Consider the following 20085-nt stretch of genomic DNA (forward strand, 5'->3'; position numbering starts at 1 on the left):
CTAAACTAATACCAACTAGCACTGAAGGTAGAGAAAAGGAGTCAAAACATATCAGGAGAGCACTCACTAACTGTGGGTACCCTCAGTGGTCATTCAACAAATGTCAGAAAGAAAGAATAGCGAACGAAACCAATAATTCTCAAGATTCTAAAAGGAGAGGAGTAGCAGTACCGTACATTGCAGGAGTTTCTGAAAAATTACAAAGAGTCCTTTGGCAACATAAAATTCCTACTTATTTCAAACCGATAAACACGTTAAGGCAAAAATTAGTGCATCCAAAAGATAGGCTACCAAATGAAAAACAAAGTAATGTAGTTTATTCCATACATTGTAAGAATGAAAATTGTAAAGAGCAGTACATTGGGGAGACTCAACAAATTCTCAAAAAAAGACTTTATCAACATCGCAGGGATAATACTAGTGGGCCTCAATCGGCAGTACATTTGCACCTAAAAGCTAGCAACCACTCATTTGACGACAATGAGGTTAAAATCTTAGCGAAAGAACATAGATGGTTTGAAAGGGGGGTAAAAGAGGCGATTCTTATAAAACAACAAAATCCTTCATTAAACCGGTCTGGTGGTGTGAGGTTCAATTTGGATCGTTCATACAATAGCCTGCTCAGGCAAAACAGGTTAGGCAACTTTCGCAATGCTGATGAGGGTCGTTATGCTGATGAGGTGATACCGGGGGGAGTGGGGGTAATAGGCCAATCGTTAGTCAGGAATGTAGGAACAATCAGTGGGGCCACAGGGGGGGGTCCCGCGCCCTCCCCAACCTGAGAGTAGGGACCTATCATAGCTGTGTCCGGCGCCACCAGGTCTGGACATTAGGGATATATAAATGGGGCCGATACGACCAGTCAGACTTTAGTTCGCTGACGAAGCCTCTTGGATAGGAGGCGAAACGTCCGAAACCTTCACTTTTGTACAGATGACGGCTGAAGAAACCTTCTCATCGATGGACCACTCCTGTACGACTGAGAGCTTACACAGACATCTTGGATAAGAAGCGAAACGTCCGACACCTTCAAAGAAGTACAGATGACGGCTGAAGAAACATTTTCATTGATATATTGTGACAAATCTATCGAAACATCACTCTATAATAGTGAAACTACACAATGTTTTTAAAGATTCAGAAACAATTTAAAACATTTGGTGGTATGATGAAGATGTCTCAAAATAGTGATGATCAAAACATACTGTGAATAAGAAAACTCATACCGGTAATCTTTTCACAAAAGAGCGTGTGACACAGACAGTAAATCCCCAGGACATTTTGATAACACCACCACAGTGGGTATCATGAATATAGTTTTATTTGTAAAACATCTTTCAACTTTCAAGGTATTCAAATAAGTTTTCACATTCGCCTTCTGTAGTTTAAATCACTTTTCATTTTCTGGCCTTTTACATTTGCGATACTTTTCCAATGTACAATTTTGTCCAAAGGTAGTGTACATTTCTCTGGTTGTTTACTCTGTTTGCTGAAGGTGGTACCAGGCAACAAACTTCAAACTGCTCTTTGATTCCAATTCGGCGACAGAGAGCTGGGGGCCTTCAAAGGAGAAGTGAGACGCTTTACTCAACTTCCTTCCTTCTTGACTTACCCATTTCCTGTGAAATTACTGATAGTTCGAGGACGCTGCATCAATCTTACGAGAGAAAGCAGGAACATGGGACAAGATGTTATTCTTCTTCTGATTTTTGGCAGCGCAGTAAATGGTAATGTTTCAATATCGCATAAAAATAACAAACTGTAAGTGTCAATGTTTTGTTTCCAACTTTGTACTTTCAGCTTTCCTTCTGCCAGGTGAATCTCAATGCAACAGCACCCTACAGGACTCTCATTGCTCTGTCACTCATGGAGGGTCGGTCTACATCCAATTGATGCTCGACGTGAGCGGCCATCATCTGCGATGCAAGAAAATCCTTCCCAGCGGACCCATACTTGTGTTTACGGTGAAAAAAGAAAACCAGCTGATACAAGAAGTCTTCAGGAACAGAACAGAGTTCTTCATGAACAATGGGACTTTAAAAATGTCTCGTGTTGAGAGGACTGACTCAGGTCAATACATAGTGGAAGTCTTTGATCCGAATGGGTACAATGTCAAAATTTTTACGGTGCAACTGGAGGTTCGGGGTAAGTACAAAAAGTTCAAATATGAAAGCAGACAGTTCAATTTTTTTCTGAATTGAGCACCATCGTTTATTTTTATTTCTACTTTCAGGTTAGAGAGAATAACTTATTCACTTATTCATTCATTTTCAGAACTGTTTTATCCTCACTAGGGTTGGCAGGGGACACCCTAATCCGGTTGCCGATTAAAGGGCAGACAGAAATTAATGACATTTCATATTTCATTAAAGAACCCATTTATTGATTTTTTCTTGAACGCTACTTCTGTTTCAATGAAACTTCACAGTGCATATGGACATATTTCTTTAGCATCAATATACGGCAAGATTGTTCCAATGATATAATGCTGATGTGGTCAAAGTCTGTGTAGGCTCTCAGTCGTACAAGAGTGGTGGTCCATCAAGGAAAAGGTTTCTTCAGCCATCATCTGTACTTCTTTGAAGGTGTCAGACGTTGGTTTAAGGTTTAATTACAACAGACTTCTTAGGCCGATGCCACATAGGATTAGTCATGCTAATGTGGTAAACCAGGGCCAGGGATACACCAATAGAGGCAATCAGATTGGCTAATGAGGTGAATCCAGGCACAGAGATAGTATTATAGAGGTAATCGGATTGGCTAATGAGGTAAAACCAGAGCCAGGGATAGACAATAGAAGTAGTCACATTGGCTTCAGCGAGTGGTCCACTGCTCACCCAACCTTAGAGCATGGACCTATCAGAGCAGGGGTCCGGCACAGGCGCCTATCAGAGCAGAGGCCTGGCATGGCCACCTCCATTAGGGATATAGGGCCAGAGTTACCAGCACAACTTTAGTTCGCTGACAAAGCTCTTCGGATGAGGAGTGAAACGTCCGAATACCATCAAAGAACTACAGATGACGGCTGAAGAAACCTTTTCCGCAATTTGGTCAAAGCACAAAAAAAAGCAAATTGAGAAGTTTACTGTTAACAATGAAAAATAGTTAAAAGTCTACAGATAAGCAAATTGACAAATAACGAATTGCCATCATGCTGGAGTTCACTGCAGTTGACGTTAAACGAATTGCATCGTTCTTATTGTGTTGAGTGGCCCAAATCCGTACTACAGGTATGTCCCAGTCAAAAATGAATCATCTGATGATGATTGAATTACAGTCTCCTATTTGATGACACAATGTCACATATGATTAATGTTGGAATTTCTGAGTGAAAGATGTCGTGGGTTCCATTTGGCCTTCCTGTGTGGAGTTTGTATGTTCTCTCTGTGTCTGTGTGGTTTTCCTCCAGGTACTCTGACCAAATTCTCCTGAGGTGTGATTGTGACTGTGAATGGTTGTTTGTCGCTGCGATTGGTTTGCAAATAATTCATGCTCTGCCCCGCCTACTGCCCAAAGAGGGTTTGCCCATGACCCTCTTATATTCATTTTAACCAACGACCACTTTGTAGCCTCTATTTTGTAAATTGTACTGTAATGTTCGCTTGTCATATCTTCATCTCTATTTGGGGTGACATGAATTATGAATTTATATTTTGAAGTAAAAAATAAAAAGCCTTTGCTGTCTCTTCGTTTCAGAAAACCATTTTTCCATCCTGATCCCAGTATGTTCGGCACTGGCCGCTTTGCTTGTAATTGTGGTCTTGTCTTGTTGTGTTTACAAGAAAAAGAGGCAAAACGGGAAGTCAGGTACCACTTGGTCTCAGACATAATGTACAAATTAATTCCGGTGACATAATGACATTTTAATTTTCTGACTTTTTTCAAGGTTCAAGTGACTCCAAGAAAACAAAGATTGCAGTAGAGTACTGGAAAACGAGTGATCACGGGCAAAACCATTTTCATCACTGATTATATTAAAAACATAAATATAATTCTGAGTACAATAATGCATGAGGAGTTGTATTGTGTTGGTTATTTTCATACTGTGTGTTACTTATTCAGCGTGCAGGATATCAATTTGAGGTTGTGTAACTATTCAGAATGAAGTTGTGTACATTGCTTTTGTTCTACTAAATATGTATGAGTTGGACTTGTAAATCTATGAGAGGAAAAGCTTATGAACGGCTGACTAATTGTGATCCCTAAATTGAGTGAAAAGTGAAAGCACTGCACGCCGCAAACCAAAATACAGTCCACCATGCTCTTATCAATAAAGTATTCTGGAAGACAGATGCTGACAATGCTATTTGATATTTCTGATGGAGTGATATTGTGAATTTTATGTATCACGAACATGAGTGAATTTTGAAAATCATGTCTAAATATAATTTTAAAATGTTTATTCTCTTTATTTCATTGCATATATATTATGGACACACAAATGATTCTCAAAGAAAACTCTGATAAACCTTTAACATGGTGTGGTCAAGAGGGCCAGTTCTGTCCTGGTCTGCTCCCTGGACTCTCTGGAGGAGATGGGGAACAGACGGACCCCAGCTCAGCTAAAAGCTATGAACGACAGCCGCTCCCACCCCACTCCTGCCCACCATGACAGCACTGAGTAGTTCCTTCAGCCAGAGACTGTTACACCCGCGCTGCAAGAAGGGCAGATACCGCCCTTTCGGAGCCCAAACTAATTGTGGACCAGCAAGAGTGGTGCAAGTCCCTGCTGGGGGCCCAATGCCCAGCAGGGAGAGGAGGAGGAGGCAGTGATGAGACAGAGCCCTGCATCTTTGTTGTCTTCAATGCCGGTCAATTGCTGGATGACGCCTTGACCATGACCTCACTAATTTCCCCCCCTCCTCCTAAAAAATATGAAAACAAAAACAAAACACTGTAGGGCAGGGAGGTGTAACCTATCTCAGCCGACTTTGGACAAAGGGTAAACTCTACCCTAGTGTGATTGCCAGTCAACCGCAGGGACAAATCGAAAAAGATGCTGTGACTGATAAAACTCACACCCACAGTGGCACTAAGTGGGAAAAGACTGCATGGCAGTCAGCAGAGGAAAATTCTCCTCAATTACCGTTGTCTCAATTACCTTGTCTTTTTTTCCCCTAATTCACAAAACGGTTTTTTTAACCTTAAACATACAGTAAGCCTTTGTGTATGTGCAAAGCCTCTTGGAAATTCCAACATTCTTCACTTGTTCATTTGTTTCTTTTTCACTAAAAAAGTGAAACAATAAAATAAAATGGGAAGTTTAACTTCCTTTCTTCCCGCCTATGAAATATATAGATACATTTGTGGTTGTTTTTATATGAATTTTACTGTACACTTATACCCATGACATATATATATAACCTTGTTACAGTATATGTCTTGATAAATGTTTGTGTTTTGCCAAAACAGGTTTATTGCTGTCTATCCTTAAGAGCTTTTTGGCAATGATCATTCTCTTAATGACCAGTGTGGTGATCTTCTACACTCTGAAGAAAAAAGCAAACAAAAGACACGAAGGTAAAATGTTTATGGATCTATCCGTAAAACACAGAATGTAATGTAACGAATGTCATGAAAGTGGATACACAAACCTTTTAACATGGAAATGAAAATTGTTTCATGTTTCTTCCTTTGACTATATTTATTGGTGTGATACATATGCATTATTTGTCGGAAATTCAAGATTTTTGTCAGAATTGAGTTAAATTTGGTAATTTCCAAGAGCACACTTCATGATCACCCCACTCATGGAATGGCAAGTTGCAGTGGCTGTTTTCACCCTGCACTGTTTAATCTGCAGCAAATTGTGGAGTTTTACCTGAGTGTTTTGGTGTGTCAATACACTATTAACATATTTGTGTGCCATTGTCTCTGCAGTTGAGAAAGACCAGGAAATCATGTATTACAATGCACCCAGCGAAGTACTGATGAATGCAAGAGAGAGATGAGAAAGTATGGCCAGGTTCAGTTTTCAGAGCCTTGAAGATGAAGAACAAGATTTTTTTTCAGGAGCCAAGCCATACTCACACGATGAAAATAACAATTATACAGTGTTGTGAAAAACAAACCCTCCAAAAACCCACATATGTTGGTGATGTTTTGATCCACCAGTGTATAAAAGCACACTATGAATCGGAAAATATTAAATTTGATATACAAGAAGGAAATGGGGAGATCTGGGCAACAGAACGCTGTGAAAACTTGGAAAAATCTAAATCAGCGTGTGAATCTGTCTGTGCAGAACGGCTAACATGCAGGGGTTGACTGTTGTTTTAAATGATTATGATACAATATCAACAATTACCACTGGATGACAGATATGTTAATTGAGTCTTACACTGTCCTATCTACAATGTGAGTTGGCCAAATATGTTTTTGTGGATTTGAAATTATATGCAAGTAGCATGAAGGACAACTGGTTAGCACATCGGCCTCACAGTGAAGAGGTCGTTAGTTTAAATCCTGTTCCGGCTTTCCTGTGTGGAGTTTGCACGCTCTACCCGTGCCCGCGTGGGTTTTCTCCGGGTCATCTGGTTTCCCCCCACATTCCAAAAACATCCGTGGCAAGCTGATTGAACACTCCAAATTGACCCCAGCTGTGAGTATGAGCGCGAATGGTTGTTAATTTCTGTGTGCCCTGCGATTGGTTGGCAACTGGTTCGAGGTGTCCCCCATGCAGTGCCCGAAGATAGCTGCGATAGGCTTAGCACCCCTGCGACCCTCGTGAGAATAAAGCGGCCCGGATAATGAATGACTGAATAAATACATTACAAACCACACTGTTTTTTCTTATTTCAAATGATTTAACAGTGAACAAACTTTCTAGTTTTGAATTGTAACAGAAATTTGCCATTTTACCATGAACAGCCAATTATCACCACCTGTGGTACATATTTTCCTTGGCGGAACATGAATTACTGAAGAGGTGCACATACAATAACCCTGAGGTTACATATGTACAACAGCACCTTGTTTGGGATATTGCCATTAAAGGGCCGAAGAAGCATATAATTGGACAACTCTTGCCTATTAGACGGGTGAATACATGTGTGGTTGTATTTATGTAAACTTCATTTACTGGACATTTAGACCCAAGTCATATAACCTTCAAAATGTGGGTGTTTTGACAAAAGGGTTTAGTGCTGATAATCCATAATGGCTTTTATTTGCTCTGATCATTCTTTTCATGACCAGACTCCACCAGGGGTCAGAACTGAGCCACTTCTTAATCGCAATGGTAATGGACAGGCTAACAGACGATGTTAGACAGAAATCTCCTTGGACAATGATGTTTGCAGATGACATTGTAATCCGTGGTGAGAGCAGGGAACAGGTGGAGGAGAAACTAGAGCGGTGAAGGTTTGCCCTGGAAAAGAGAAGAAGGCAGATCAGTCGCAGCAAGATGGAATATATGTGTGTGAATGAGACGGACCAAAGTACAAGAGTGAGGTTACAGGGAGAAGAGATAAAGAAGGTGGAGCATTTTCAGTACTTGGGGTCAACTGTCCAGAGCAATGAAGAGGGTGTAAAACCGGTGAAGAAGCGTCTACAGGCAGGTTGGAACGGGTGGATAAAAATGTCAGGCGTTTTGTGTGATAGATGAGTTTCAGTTTAGCTGAAAGAAAAAGTGTATAAAACGGTGGTGAGACCAGCCATGTTTGGACTGGAGACAGTGCCACTGAAAAAAACAGGAAGCAGATCTGGAGAGAGCAGAGATGAAGATGTTGAGGTTTTCTTTGGTAGTGACCAGGTTGGATAGGATCAGGAATGAGTGTATTAGAGGATGTTGAGCCTTGAACTGTCAGGCAGGAGAGTCAACTGGGTTGATTACGACAACTCGTGTCTATGTAGAGGAGCTCCTTAAATGCTAACTGACATTGTTTTCTCCAACTTATAACACAGATAAAACAAGAAGTAGAACTTCCCTTTCTGAAATCAGTTGAAAAAAACTGCTTGACACTCTTTTTCCGCATCTCTTTTGAGGCAGCTAAGTGGGTCATCAAAGATATGAGAGCTACAGTTGGATTCGCGGTGTGGCTCCTCACAATTACTCAAGGTCAGAAACTATTTGCAACAATAATGTGATTTCAAGCTTGTTCGATCCATTGCCATTGCCACAGTTGTTTTGGGAGCAGTGGCAATGATGTTAAAGAAAAGGTCTTGAAACATACCATGAATAAATAATTCAGAGATTACTATTAACTGAATGTAAAATAAATGGCAATGAAGTCATTCATGTGTTGGAATCTTTACTACAGAAAATGTATGACAGTTACTCAATACGGTTCAATACAGTTGTTAAGTACTTGTTACATTTCCCCACTGTAGGACTATTAAATGCTTTCTGATTCTTTCTGATTCTGAAATACAGTTCATCAATTAGAGTTAAATTATCGTTAAAATGTATCCAGCTTCTTTAGGTAGCTTCTAAACTAAAGCTCCATTCTCATGAAGCCTTTGACACAGTAATTCATGCCTTCGTCACATCACGGCTTGATTATTGTAATGCACTTTAGTTTGGAGTCAGCCAGCCGTCCATAGCGTCTCAAGCTGGTCCAGAATGCTACTGCTCGCCTCTTGACGGGTACTCATAGGAGGGAGCGCATAACTCCTACTTTGGCATCCCTTCCGTGGCACCTGATCCATTTTAGAGTTCTTTTGAAGACCTTATTTGTCTTCAAATCTTTAAATGGCTTCGATCCCCCTTACTTCTTTGAGCTCCTCTGATAGGTGCTCTATGTACAGCACTTTGGATGCAGGAAATTGCTGTTTGAAATTGCTCTATAAATAATGTAAAGTTGAGTTGTGGTTCTGTTCTGGTTGGGGTTGTATTGGATTAGCCTTTATTAGTCTCGCAGTGGAGAAATTTACATTTCACAGCAGCAAAGTTATGAAAGGAAGAGGAAAGGAAAAAAAGAAGTAGAAAAACAAAATATACGAGCTGCTGGAAAGCCAGAAACAAAAGAACAAAAAAACTAATTACTGTAACAAATAATATGACAACACAAAGACAGACAGTCATTCAATCTTAAGCACTTTCTGCGCCCTCTTTGGCATGCAGCAGTTCTAGATGAAAGAGGAGAAGATCAAAGCGTCCTTTTCACCAGTGGATCAGGCATGTCATGGTGGAACGTACACATCTACTACAAGCTAAATGTTGAAAGCAAACATGAAGCTCTAGCATCCATTGACGAAAAGATATTGCCTCACATCTCCTGTCCCATGTAAATCCGCTTCAATTCCAAGCCGCGACAGTTCCACATACGCATCGGCGCTCTGGGCTGACGCTCCTTTCTTCTCATTGCAGGCTCCTCAAGCCATGCATTCTTGCTTCATTCTTTTTTTCTGTAAGACTTTACATACGTCATACTTTACTTTACATACGTCAATACCTCACTTTACGGACGACACTACCTCACTTTACATTCAGAAATTACATGTCTTTTCTATTGTCAATTGTATGTCTTTTTCAGACAAGTTATAAGGTCTGGGTCTGAGAGGACATTAATTTCATATGTGTTGTATGTCATGCATATTAGCATATTTGACAATAAAACTGACTTTGACTTCCAGCCGAAGGCTGTCCAACAGCACTGACCTTTCCGCTAAACAAAGCGGGGCTGTGAAAAATCAGCCCATTAAAGCCGCAAAAAAGCACAATCGCCCCAGAGCTGTCCAGCAATGACAGTCAAATAGCACCGACATCCCTCTCAATCAGAAACAGTGCTGGCATATTCGAGCTGTTGAAAGGGTGCAACTGCTCGTCTGCACAGTCTCCTCCTTGATGAATGCCGTGGCCAAAAATTCTGAAGAACAATCCATATCAATTCCACATGACGCACAAAAACACAAAATGACAAAAGAAAACACAAAAACAAGACAGAAAAAAAGCACATAAAGAAAGTGAGGCTTGTGAGAGCACTTGCTGACGGCTGCCTACTTGGGGGCCATCTTGGACTTCTTCTGGATGACTTGGACGGTTATTTGTTCGATCTCTTTCTCAAAATTCTCAATAAATGCAAATTATTCTGACAGCAATAAAGCCATTGCCGAACCAGATTTACAAATTCTACGAACATTGCTATTCCGTTTAAGCATTCCAACAGCTCCATCCGACACACATGAACTGATTCTCTACAATTCATGATAAACCATTTTATTATGATGCTTCATGGGAAAAAAAACATTCTTGTGATCAATTGTTTAATTATTTGTTTTTAGGGACGGCCAGAATCTGTGATGGCAGAAGAGAAGGAGCTCAGTGTTATGGACCGCTGGATGGAGAAATATTTCTCCATTTGATGGACAAAGCCCCATTTCGATATGACTGGGTCAAACAAGGAGAAACTTTACTCAAAGGAAAAGACAACGACTTTGTGACGATACCACATGAAAGATTTATCTTCACTCCAAACAATGGGACGTTGAAGATAGAAAACCTGAGGAGAAATGATCATGGGAACTATACTCTTGAAATCTTCAACCAGAGGGGATTACGGATTGAGAATCGGATGCTGCAGTTGTTCATTCAAGGTGAAGATCGAACAAATGTTTGATGGTTTAATTTTGTGTCATATGCGCTGTACAAACTCGACAACCCGGTATTTGAGTGGTTAGCATGTCAATTTAACTGTGCAGAGGTCTGCATGTGAAGCCAATGGTTCAATCCCCGCTGTGGCCACCCTGTGAAGAGTTTGCATGTTCTTCCTGGGCCCAGGGGGGTTTTCTGCAGGTACTCCAGTTTCCCCCCACATTTCCAAAAACATGAATGGGAGGCTGATTGAACACTCGAAATTGTCCCTAGGTGTGAGTGTGAGCGCGAATGGTTGTTTGTTTCTAAGTGCCCTGCAATTGGCTGGCAACTAGTGCAGGGTGTCCCCGGCCTACTGCCTGAAGAAGACTGGAATAAGCTCTTGAAGTCGAGATTATTTTTAAAGTTGTTGTTTTTTAGCACAGATGGATATTATGATGAGTACAGTATCTAACATGTGAGACAATTATGGTATTCAGCCGCTCGAGATTGTCGAGGCACAGGAGCCAACTACACACTGCCTTTATCCACAGCGCATGCGCCCTTCATAGACATTTTTGTGGCTCTTCTGGAGTACTCACATTATATTTCACAAGAAGCAACTCTCAGTCTTGATTTTTGAACCCAGACACTTAATCAACGCAATTTAAAGCACCCAAGCCAATGGTATGGCGATCCGCCTCTTGAAAGCCATCTGCATGTGAAGCCAATGGTCGATGGCCGTTGGTGCCTCGTGTGGGTAGGGTTTCACCAGTTCCAGTGAAGAAACGAACAGTAGCATTTTCAATGAATTTGGAATGTTGGCTAACTCCAAACAAAACATGCATATTGAACTCAAAAACTGTACTGCTTGGTGAAAATTGGCTACTTTGCGTAGTTTTCCAAATTTAGCCGGATTATTTTTTTTTGTAAGGTGACATACCGCAACCTATAAAAAATTGCCTTTCAAATCCCTGTGAGACATCTTTTAAAACACATTATGTCTTGTCGGGTTATTTTTAATATGGTAAGTGAGACCAATTTTGACCAAAAAGTTGCCAAATTAAGTTCATAAATACGGTGACCTTTTTAAATGTACATACAAGTCCAATAGATTTGTTTCTTTTGCTTAGTCTGAACAAAAAAAAACTCTCAAATGGTTCAAATTGACCTCATTCCAGTTTATGTCAGTTTTGGTGAGATTAAATGAAAAGTGGACTCAATTTGTTTTGATTCAACTCCATACTTTATGACCACAACTATCACATGCGTATTATTCCCATACGTGATCGCCTCCTGTTTTGTTGTTTTCATCTGCCCTGAGACGGCATTTCTGCGCCACAACACATAAATTGTATTATGAAGTCACTGATAGCATCATATTTTATTTTCGAAGATCTCTTCCAGTCCATATAATTAGTGTGATGTTTGTGTGCCTCTCTCAGCTCCAGTAACCTCGGTCCATCTGGCCTCAAAATGTCAGTCCCCAGGAGAGCAGCCGGTGTCTTGTTCCTCCGAGGGAGGCGACAATCTCCATTACAGGTGGACCCTCAACAAAAAACCCCTGCAAGACTCTGATCTCCTTTCAGGAGATGTTGAAGCAAACAACATCACTCTGAAACCATACGTCTCAGGACAGCTAGTTTGCTTGGTGAGAAATAACGTCAGTGTATCCCAAAATGAAGTGACTCTATCTTGCGGTAAGAACAAAAAAGCAAATCATCTGCGAACAATGGTGATACTAAATACGGTTTGGTGTTCGGTGTTTTATTTCTATTTGTTCTGTTTACAGTGTTCATGAACTGCACCTCGAATGGCACTGTCATATCTCAGTGGTTGCCTGAAATGAAAAAGAAACTTTGTGACAAACCCAACCCAGCAGCTGAGGGTCCTCAATACAAGAATTATTTACTTTTTACGGGGGGCATTCTCTCAGCACTGCTCATCCTCTTGTTGATTGGATTGGCTGTTGTGTGTAGACTGAAGAAAAAGCGAAACAGTATCGAAGGTACAGGTTTTTGGAAGTTTTTGAACACTGCTTTTCTTTCATGGCCTTGATTTTCATTTATTCTCTATTTCTTTTGTCTTTGATCAAAGATGAAGACGAATTGATGTACGCCGATGTGAGGATCGTGAACCAGCCGGTGAGATCAATAAAAATGAACGAAGTGGAGGTGGAGTATGGCCAAGTCAAGTAAGAGCGATCTTGTGGAACTATTGCGTGAAAAACGATGTATTATTCTGTGAAAGACTATGTGACCGACCACCCAGGATCGACTTTTTTTTTGTTGAAAGTTTACATTGTTGTTAAAGGTAGAATTTGCAGTGTTAAAAGAAAGACAACTCACACTTCTTGTCATATATGTTCAAATTGTCAGGTAAATTATTAAAAAGATTATATTTTGAAAAATCATCTCTCCCAAGCCGCATTCTCCAATTTAACTCTAGATTCTTATTTCTAAATTTGTCAAACCACACGGTCGAACAGCGCCAGGGTGGCTGGCGGACTAGTTTGCCACACCCCCTTTGAGTGCAGACGTGGTTTGCTATCGAATGGAGTATTTGCTATTATGGGACCGAAAAAGACCACACCACAGGCTAGTGTTAAGCCGAAGAGACCACAAAAGAAAATTACCATTGAGCAGAAGAAGGAGATCATCGAAAAACACGAATGAGGTGTGCGTTTGTGTTTACTTAGCGTCCCAGTACCAGTATGCTAAGTCGACCATTGCTTCGTGTGGCTAAGGGTGTTTCTGTGTTGTCTAAGCAACGGTCTCAGGCAATAGAAGAGGTTGAAAAACCTCTGTCGATTTGTATTGACGAAAAGCAGCTAGCAGGGGACCGTGTGAATGCGCGTATTATCGCCGAGAAAGCACGGCAACTTCACTCGGATATCATCAAGAGGCAACTACATCAACTACCATCACAAAGGTAAATAAAATGACTTTATAATACTGTACATTTTATTTATTTAATTACAATACAATACCACATTTATTATACATAAAGTAATGTATCTTTTGTGTAGTTTTAAGGCTTATTTAGGAGAAAATTATGTTTTATGGGGACCTGGGAACGGATTATTCTCATTTCTAATGGTTTCTTATGGGAAATAAATGTTTGGCAGATGAACTTTTCGCCATACACACATTTTCTGGGAACCAATTGAGTTCGTAAACCAAGGTATCACTGTATACAGTACAGACACACAGACATGCACGCTAATGCTGAAGTTGTCTGGTAATTACTCATGTAAATTTAGCACCTGGCACTTAATATAATAATTAAATATTCCTTTATATTATATAATTAATAATTCCTTTAACATTTCCTGTTTGGTAACTTTTTTGACATGAATAATCCATGGTGTCATTTTAGCTATCTTTGCTTGTGCTAAGTGCACGCGGTGAAATAAAACTCCCACCTCTCCGATCCAAAGTTTTTTTCCCTTATATTCATTCATTTTACTATCACCGTTGCGCATCAACGACGACAATTATATATGTTGCCATTTACTTCCAACATTTTTTCCCATGCCGAAAGACTAATAAAACACTTGAGAAAAGAACATCCTGGTGTAGGTGATTATTGTTTGTGCGTGGCAGGGTTACGGTTTTCTATCATTTTTGTTTTGTATTTTCATTAGATGAGTTTTAGATGAATCTATTTTTTAAATTACATTGACTTTACATTTTTTGAATGGAAAATTTCTGCATTCATTTAGTCATTTTGGTAACCGACTCACTTTTTGTCTGTCGATACATATTGCCTCGACCCTCAATTTAAGAAACACACGACAAAAAAAAAAAGATATACATTCGACAATATTTTGGACAAATAAAATAAACACAATTTCAGACTTTTGATTTGAAATTGTATTAAGATTCGGGGGCAAATATATTGGCATGTTACCAATTCCCATCTGCCTATGTTCATGGGCGTGGTCAAACCTTTGCTCTCGGTGGAATGATAGGCTTTGACTTTTATTGAACTCTGTATCACCCTGTGCAACGTGACCCATATTTTATGTAGTCTTACACAATGTGTTTGTGTGAATACTATATTCAGTGTCTCTATCTATCTATCTATCTATCTATCTATCTATCTATCTATCTATCTATCTATCTATCTATCTATCTATCTATCTATCTATCTATCTATCTATCTGTCTGTCTGTCTGTCTGTCTGTCTGTCTGTCTGTCTGTCTGGCTGTCTGTCTGTTGCACGCACACACACACACACACACACACACACACACACACACACACACACACACACGCACACACACACACACACACACACACACACACACACACACACACACACACACACACACACACACACACACACACACACACACACACACACACACACACACACACTCATTCATTCTTCTTTGGCTATAATGAATTTGCTTTGGTCGTTTGGGGTCAAAGATCAGCAATTCCGGTCAACCGTTTAGCTGATTCACAGCCCCATCAAACATGTTTATGGTCTGTGATTGTTGCAGTGTCCTCAAACACCCACTTGAGATTATTTTTAACCGAATGCTCTCCTGAAAACTCTGTTGAACTTTTGACTGACATAATCTACCGAGCAAATAATTGATAACACTGCACAGGTGTCATAAAAAAGCTCCAGCAGTTCAACACCATGTTAAGTGTTGTGTTAGACCCACCAAATTGTGCAGTATTCCGTAAAGTTATATTTACATAAACAACTTTAATTTGGCAAAATGTGCAATGCTTAATCTATTGTAAATAAAGTGAATTTCTTATTGTGAAATATTTATGTGATCTTACTCTACCATGCCCAAGATATCAAACTAAAATCCCAAAGTCTTGGCTGAAGTCTTTGTTCTTTGACGGAGCCTAAATCTTGAAACCATGGTTTTAATCTTACATGTTGTACAACAGAAACCACTCAAATTAAAACAACAAAGATTTTAACACTTATTATTCTGGTTGCCTCATTTTAACACTGTAAACACCATTCCTGTATGACACTGAGTCTACAGATTTTCAATTTAATATGTTTTCAAGACGTCACACTCCTCTGTGGGCAACTTTGCTTCATTCCCACCCAGTGACTGTGCACGGCTTGCCTAAATGCCCTGTCATTGACGAGCAAGCATTCTGGGAAAAGTCATTAAAATTGCACAACTGTCCATGTTTTTATGTTCCTGTTGTGTTTATTATTTTGCTTTGTGTTGACTATGATGTGAAGCGCTTTTTTTACAGCTGCAGCTGTTGGGAAAGCGCTATATAAATGAGGATGTATTGTATTGTATCGTATTGTCTGTCTACATACACTCACATTTGTGGCGTGAGTTTGTGTTACTTCCGGGTTGAGTGGCGCGAATGGCTACTGCTGTTCACCCACATAGAAAAAAAAATATATATATAATCCCGTGACTGTAAGGTGTCCTTGAGAGTTTTGAAAGGCTCTTAGAAATAAAATTTATTATTACTATTATTATTCTACTCGTCTCTGCCTTTCACCCAAAGTGAACTGTCATAGGATTCAGTGACCTCCAACCCCGATTAAGATAAGCCAGTAGTTCTGAACCTTTTTACATCAAGTATCACTTATCTCTTGAACTACCTACATAAAGGTCAACATTAAATTTCGGTTGCAAAGTAGAATCCGTGCTTAACTCATTCACTGCCAATCGTGCAAAAATGTGTCCACTCTACTGCCAGGGCTTTTGTGTCATTGTCACAAGACAGAATATTGAGTTTCAATGCAAAATAAGAAAGCTTAAACTCTCTTCTAAATTGTATGGGTCTGTACTTATATGAGCTGGAAATGAGGGCGGATGTCCAAAATACAATGCAATACAGAGTGTACATATTGGTTTATATAGCGCTTTAACAACAGCTAACATGGAAAAGAAAACGTATTTTAGTCAGTTGATTGTTTTTTTTCTCAATATTTAAACTCCTAACAATGATTATTATAGAATAATTTTTAGTACTATTAATCTTTTACAAAACCAATCACAGAGTTTGCAAAACTAAAAGCACCATGACTGTCTTCAAAGTGAGTTTATAATTTAGAACAATTTAACTGATTTACTTTCAATTCCTGAATGATCGATTTCCATAAAAAAATATACACACAAATGGCTATCGTTTACATCACATGTGTCAAAGTCAAGGCCCGGGGGCCAAATCCGGCCCGCTACATCATTTTTTTTCTGCCCGAGAAAGCAAATCAAACTCGTGACATTCCATGATGCTTGCTAAAATCCGAACCAAAATTTCATATTTTTGGATGTAAACCACAATAACAGTCATTATTCTTGACTTCAGATTTGAAAACTAGTTATTCATTAATTTGTTGTGCGCTCTATATGTAATATGTGGAGGGGTTTAAACATTGTAATGGCTTCCCCAAATTCATAAGGGCCCTCGAGAGCAAACCATAACTACAATGTGGCCCGTGGCAAAAAAAATACTTTGACAACCCTGGTTTCTATGATTCTTCTGTCTGGCCACACTGTCAGAAGAGAAAGCTCTTTTGAATAATTAGTTGGCTTTACAATCAGAGCGCGAGCACTGTAAACAAGGCGCAGGTTACTTGTTGGTATGGAGTGTGATGATGGTGGGAGTGGAAAGATTGAGAGCAGTCAAAAGTAGTGGAAGCAGACAAAGAAGACATGTGGGTGAAGAAGCAAGAGGGAGGGGCAGGAGGAGGGCAAGAGGTGTAATCAGAGGTGTAATAGCGGACCATTTAATCAAATCAATTAACCATGGATGATCCGGAGGCACTGCAAACTGTAGATTGAGTATTTTGTTCTTCTCACTATCAGTGAAACAATTTTTGGGGGGGAGGGGTTGTGTGTGCATGAGTGCAAGCGCATGTGTGGGTGTGTTGAGGCATGGAAGAACAATTTTGTGTTTGTACAATGCATACTGTGAATACATTCCAGTAAACACAATGTAAATATAGGAAAATAACAAATGTACTTAAAAAAATATATTTAAATGCATTGCTCATGAAAGTTAAAACAAACTGATTTAATGCAAATATACTGAACTTAAAAGTTTCGTACAGCTCAACTATTCTTAACAATTATACAAGGCGGTAATGAAATAAAATGCCATTTGGACATTCAACTGAGAGATTCTTTTGCATATCACATGAGGGGAGTCCGAGGACCACTTGTTTGATACATAGCGCACTGTGTGAATAAGAATCGCTCTAGAAAATGCATGAATACCTCAAAAGAAACCAAAACAAAATAATTGTAAAAAACTTGTGTACTATTTAGCCAAAAATAATCCAATAAGAAAATTGAAATATCAACACGTCAAACCATTTTTTTTGCTTTACAAGATAGTCCAACAGCAAGACGTTAGTCCTCTGAGCATTTAAAATGTGCAACTTTTGAACCTTTTCCTTCCTCTTTGAAAACAAAAGATGTAAATCAGAATAAGAAAGCCTTTAATAGCCCCACAATGTCTGAAGAAGCCAGCAGCTGTCTTTCTTGTTAAGTATTTAAACTAGTTAACCCCCCCCCCCCATCTGACCACCCACACCCTTCACTTGGAAGCAACCACGGCTGGGACCTGTTTTATTTTTTATTTTTTCATTTCATATTAAATCACACAGTTGCTGAAAATGTGCTATGTAATGTGTGTACGTGTGTGAATGGAGGTGTAAAGGCCATTCGCTCATGAGTCACAGACTGTTGAGCAATTTGCAACTGCTCTTCAGGATGTAGCTGCTGTCTTTCTAATACTGTACTACTGTTCGCACAAAACATTTCACACTTCATCCAGGGTCATGAATGCTCTGGGACCTATTCCTTTCACGAACGTCTTCCCCCCCAAATCCCGATCAAATCAACACGGTTTGTAAACCTCTGTAAAATAGCGCATTTGGTGCGTGCGATATGACCGTTGTATTGCTCAATTTGAAGGTGAAAGCTGATCTTTTCTGCGTCGTTTCAAACAGAACATTCTCTGTTCATTCTTCTTGTTTCAGATGTAAAAATATTTCCTTGCCTCAAAATGATTGAAGACTTACATTGTGGTCATCCCTGACGTGCTCAAGTGCAATTCACATTGTATATTTAAAGCATAGTAAAAAGAAGAGAGTCTGCTGAAAACACTGAACAATATCTGGCAAAGAAATTAATATGTTCCTTCATTGTGACCATTTGCATCTATTCATTGTTGGTCTCAACACTCAAAAGTATCTGCAGAGTGATCTGCATTCACAGATTAACGTTATCAAAAAAAGAGTTCATTTCAGACAAATGCCATTTTGGTGAATGGCTCACAGTTCATCACATGAACTCCATCTTGTAATCTTCTGATATGACACTTGGCAGAAGATTGCTGCCCGGGCTTAGTGCGTTGCGGTCATCACTGGACCCAGTTGGCATAGGTGGGGTGGAAGTGGACGTGGAAGGCTGTTGAGCATCTTGCTGCTTCTTCCTGTGCATCTTTCTTTCTTTGGCGCGTCTGTTCTGAAACCAGATCTTCACCTTGTGAAGGCGGAAAATGTTTGACTTCATGAGTTATTGTGAATAGACAAAACAGAGAAATGTTGCCAAGTCCATTCAGGATCTTTGTTGATATTCACTGAGTTCAATGCCGTAATGCTCTTGTTTACGTGGCTTTTTCCACAGTCAATCCACTTTTATTCTTGCATTTTAATGTTTTCTTAACAATATAATTTTTCTCAATCTGTAAACAAACAACCATTCACGCTCTCACTCACATTTAGGGACAGATTGGAATGTTCAATCAGCCTGCCATGCATGTTTTGGAACTAGGGAGGAAACCGGACTACCCGCAGAAAACCCACACAATCATGGGGAAAACATGAATACTCCACACATGAAGGCCGTGGCCAGAATCATACACAGGCTCGTTGTGGTGTGAGGGGGGAAATGCGAACTAGGCGACTCGAAAAAAAGAAAAAAAAGACAACAACAACAACCAAGACCAACTTGGTTGTTTTTGTTGTTGTTGTTGTTTTTTTTTTTGGCTTGTTCACATGCTACAGCAATCATCTAAAAACTAAAATAGCGTTATCACAGCTGATTGTAATTCTTGAGGACACTTGAATTATGTTTTTCCTGTAAGGTTTGGACATTTCTTGAATAAAATCTTGACATTTCAATATTTTAGAGATAAAATAATAAAGTACAGACGCTTCCCAACTTACGAATGAGGTACGTTCCGAACGGTCGCTCGTAAGGTGAATTTTTTCGTACATTGATTCAGTGCTATAATTTGTATGGATTATATAAGTATGTTTAAGGCTTGTATAAGTAACATGTATTAGTTTGTACTGAAAAATAAGCATTTCATAAAATATATGCTCTATAAAAATATGTACATGTACAACTGGAAAGAATACTACATATGTTGCTACAAAAATGTTTATATGTACCGTTGTTCCTAACTTGAATGTTCGCAAGTAGGAGAGCGTCTGTAATGTGATGTTTTGGTCTATTAGCGTCTATTTTGTTCCAAAGTAACAATCTGTAAGTAGTCTGTATGTCCTTAAGAGTGTGTACTGCACATCTGGACGCTGCAGAAATACTTCTTTTC

General features: G+C 39.5%; 3 protein-coding genes across 4 annotated transcripts in view; 2 read left to right on the forward strand and 1 right to left on the reverse strand.

The window, feature by feature from the left end:
* The first annotated feature begins 1567 nt into the window (after positions 1-1567).
* Positions 1568-6782, forward strand: LOC148901369 (uncharacterized). Of its 2 annotated transcripts, none has more exons than XM_089022786.1 (4): positions 1568-1727; positions 1801-2145; positions 5413-5520; positions 5881-6782. In XM_089022786.1, exons 1-4 carry the CDS (start codon positions 1679-1681, stop codon positions 5949-5951), a joined length of 573 nt encoding a protein of 190 aa, XP_088878912.1. In that variant the 5' UTR covers positions 1568-1678; the 3' UTR covers positions 5952-6782. The 2 variants fall into 2 exon arrangements, with proteins under 2 accessions (XP_088878912.1, XP_088878904.1); XM_089022778.1 differs by lacking the exons at positions 5413-5520; positions 5881-6782 and adding exons at positions 3697-3807; positions 3887-5336.
* Positions 6783-7034: 252 nt separating this feature from the next.
* On the forward strand, positions 7035-14683 carry LOC148901370 (uncharacterized). The gene is made up of 5 exons (XM_089022761.1): positions 7035-8059; positions 10225-10536; positions 11959-12213; positions 12306-12521; positions 12611-14683. Exons 1-5 carry the CDS (start codon positions 8011-8013, stop codon positions 12709-12711), a joined length of 933 nt encoding a protein of 310 aa, XP_088878887.1. The 5' UTR covers positions 7035-8010; the 3' UTR covers positions 12712-14683.
* A 2837-nt stretch (positions 14684-17520) lies between these two features.
* Positions 17521-20085, reverse strand: part of LOC148901371 (homeobox protein CDX-1-like) — a 4964-nt gene continuing 2399 nt past the window's right edge. The window contains exon 3 of the mRNA XM_089022765.1: positions 17521-19010. Within this exon, the coding sequence (XP_088878891.1) occupies positions 18810-19010 (201 nt within the window). The 3' untranslated portion in view covers positions 17521-18809. The remainder of the gene's footprint in view (positions 19011-20085) is intronic.

This window comes from Hippocampus bargibanti, linkage group LG02 (genome assembly GCF_051943395.1).
Source record: "Hippocampus bargibanti isolate YZ-2025 linkage group LG02, ASM5194339v1, whole genome shotgun sequence".
NCBI classification, from domain to species: Eukaryota; Metazoa; Chordata; class Actinopteri; order Syngnathiformes; family Syngnathidae; genus Hippocampus; species Hippocampus bargibanti.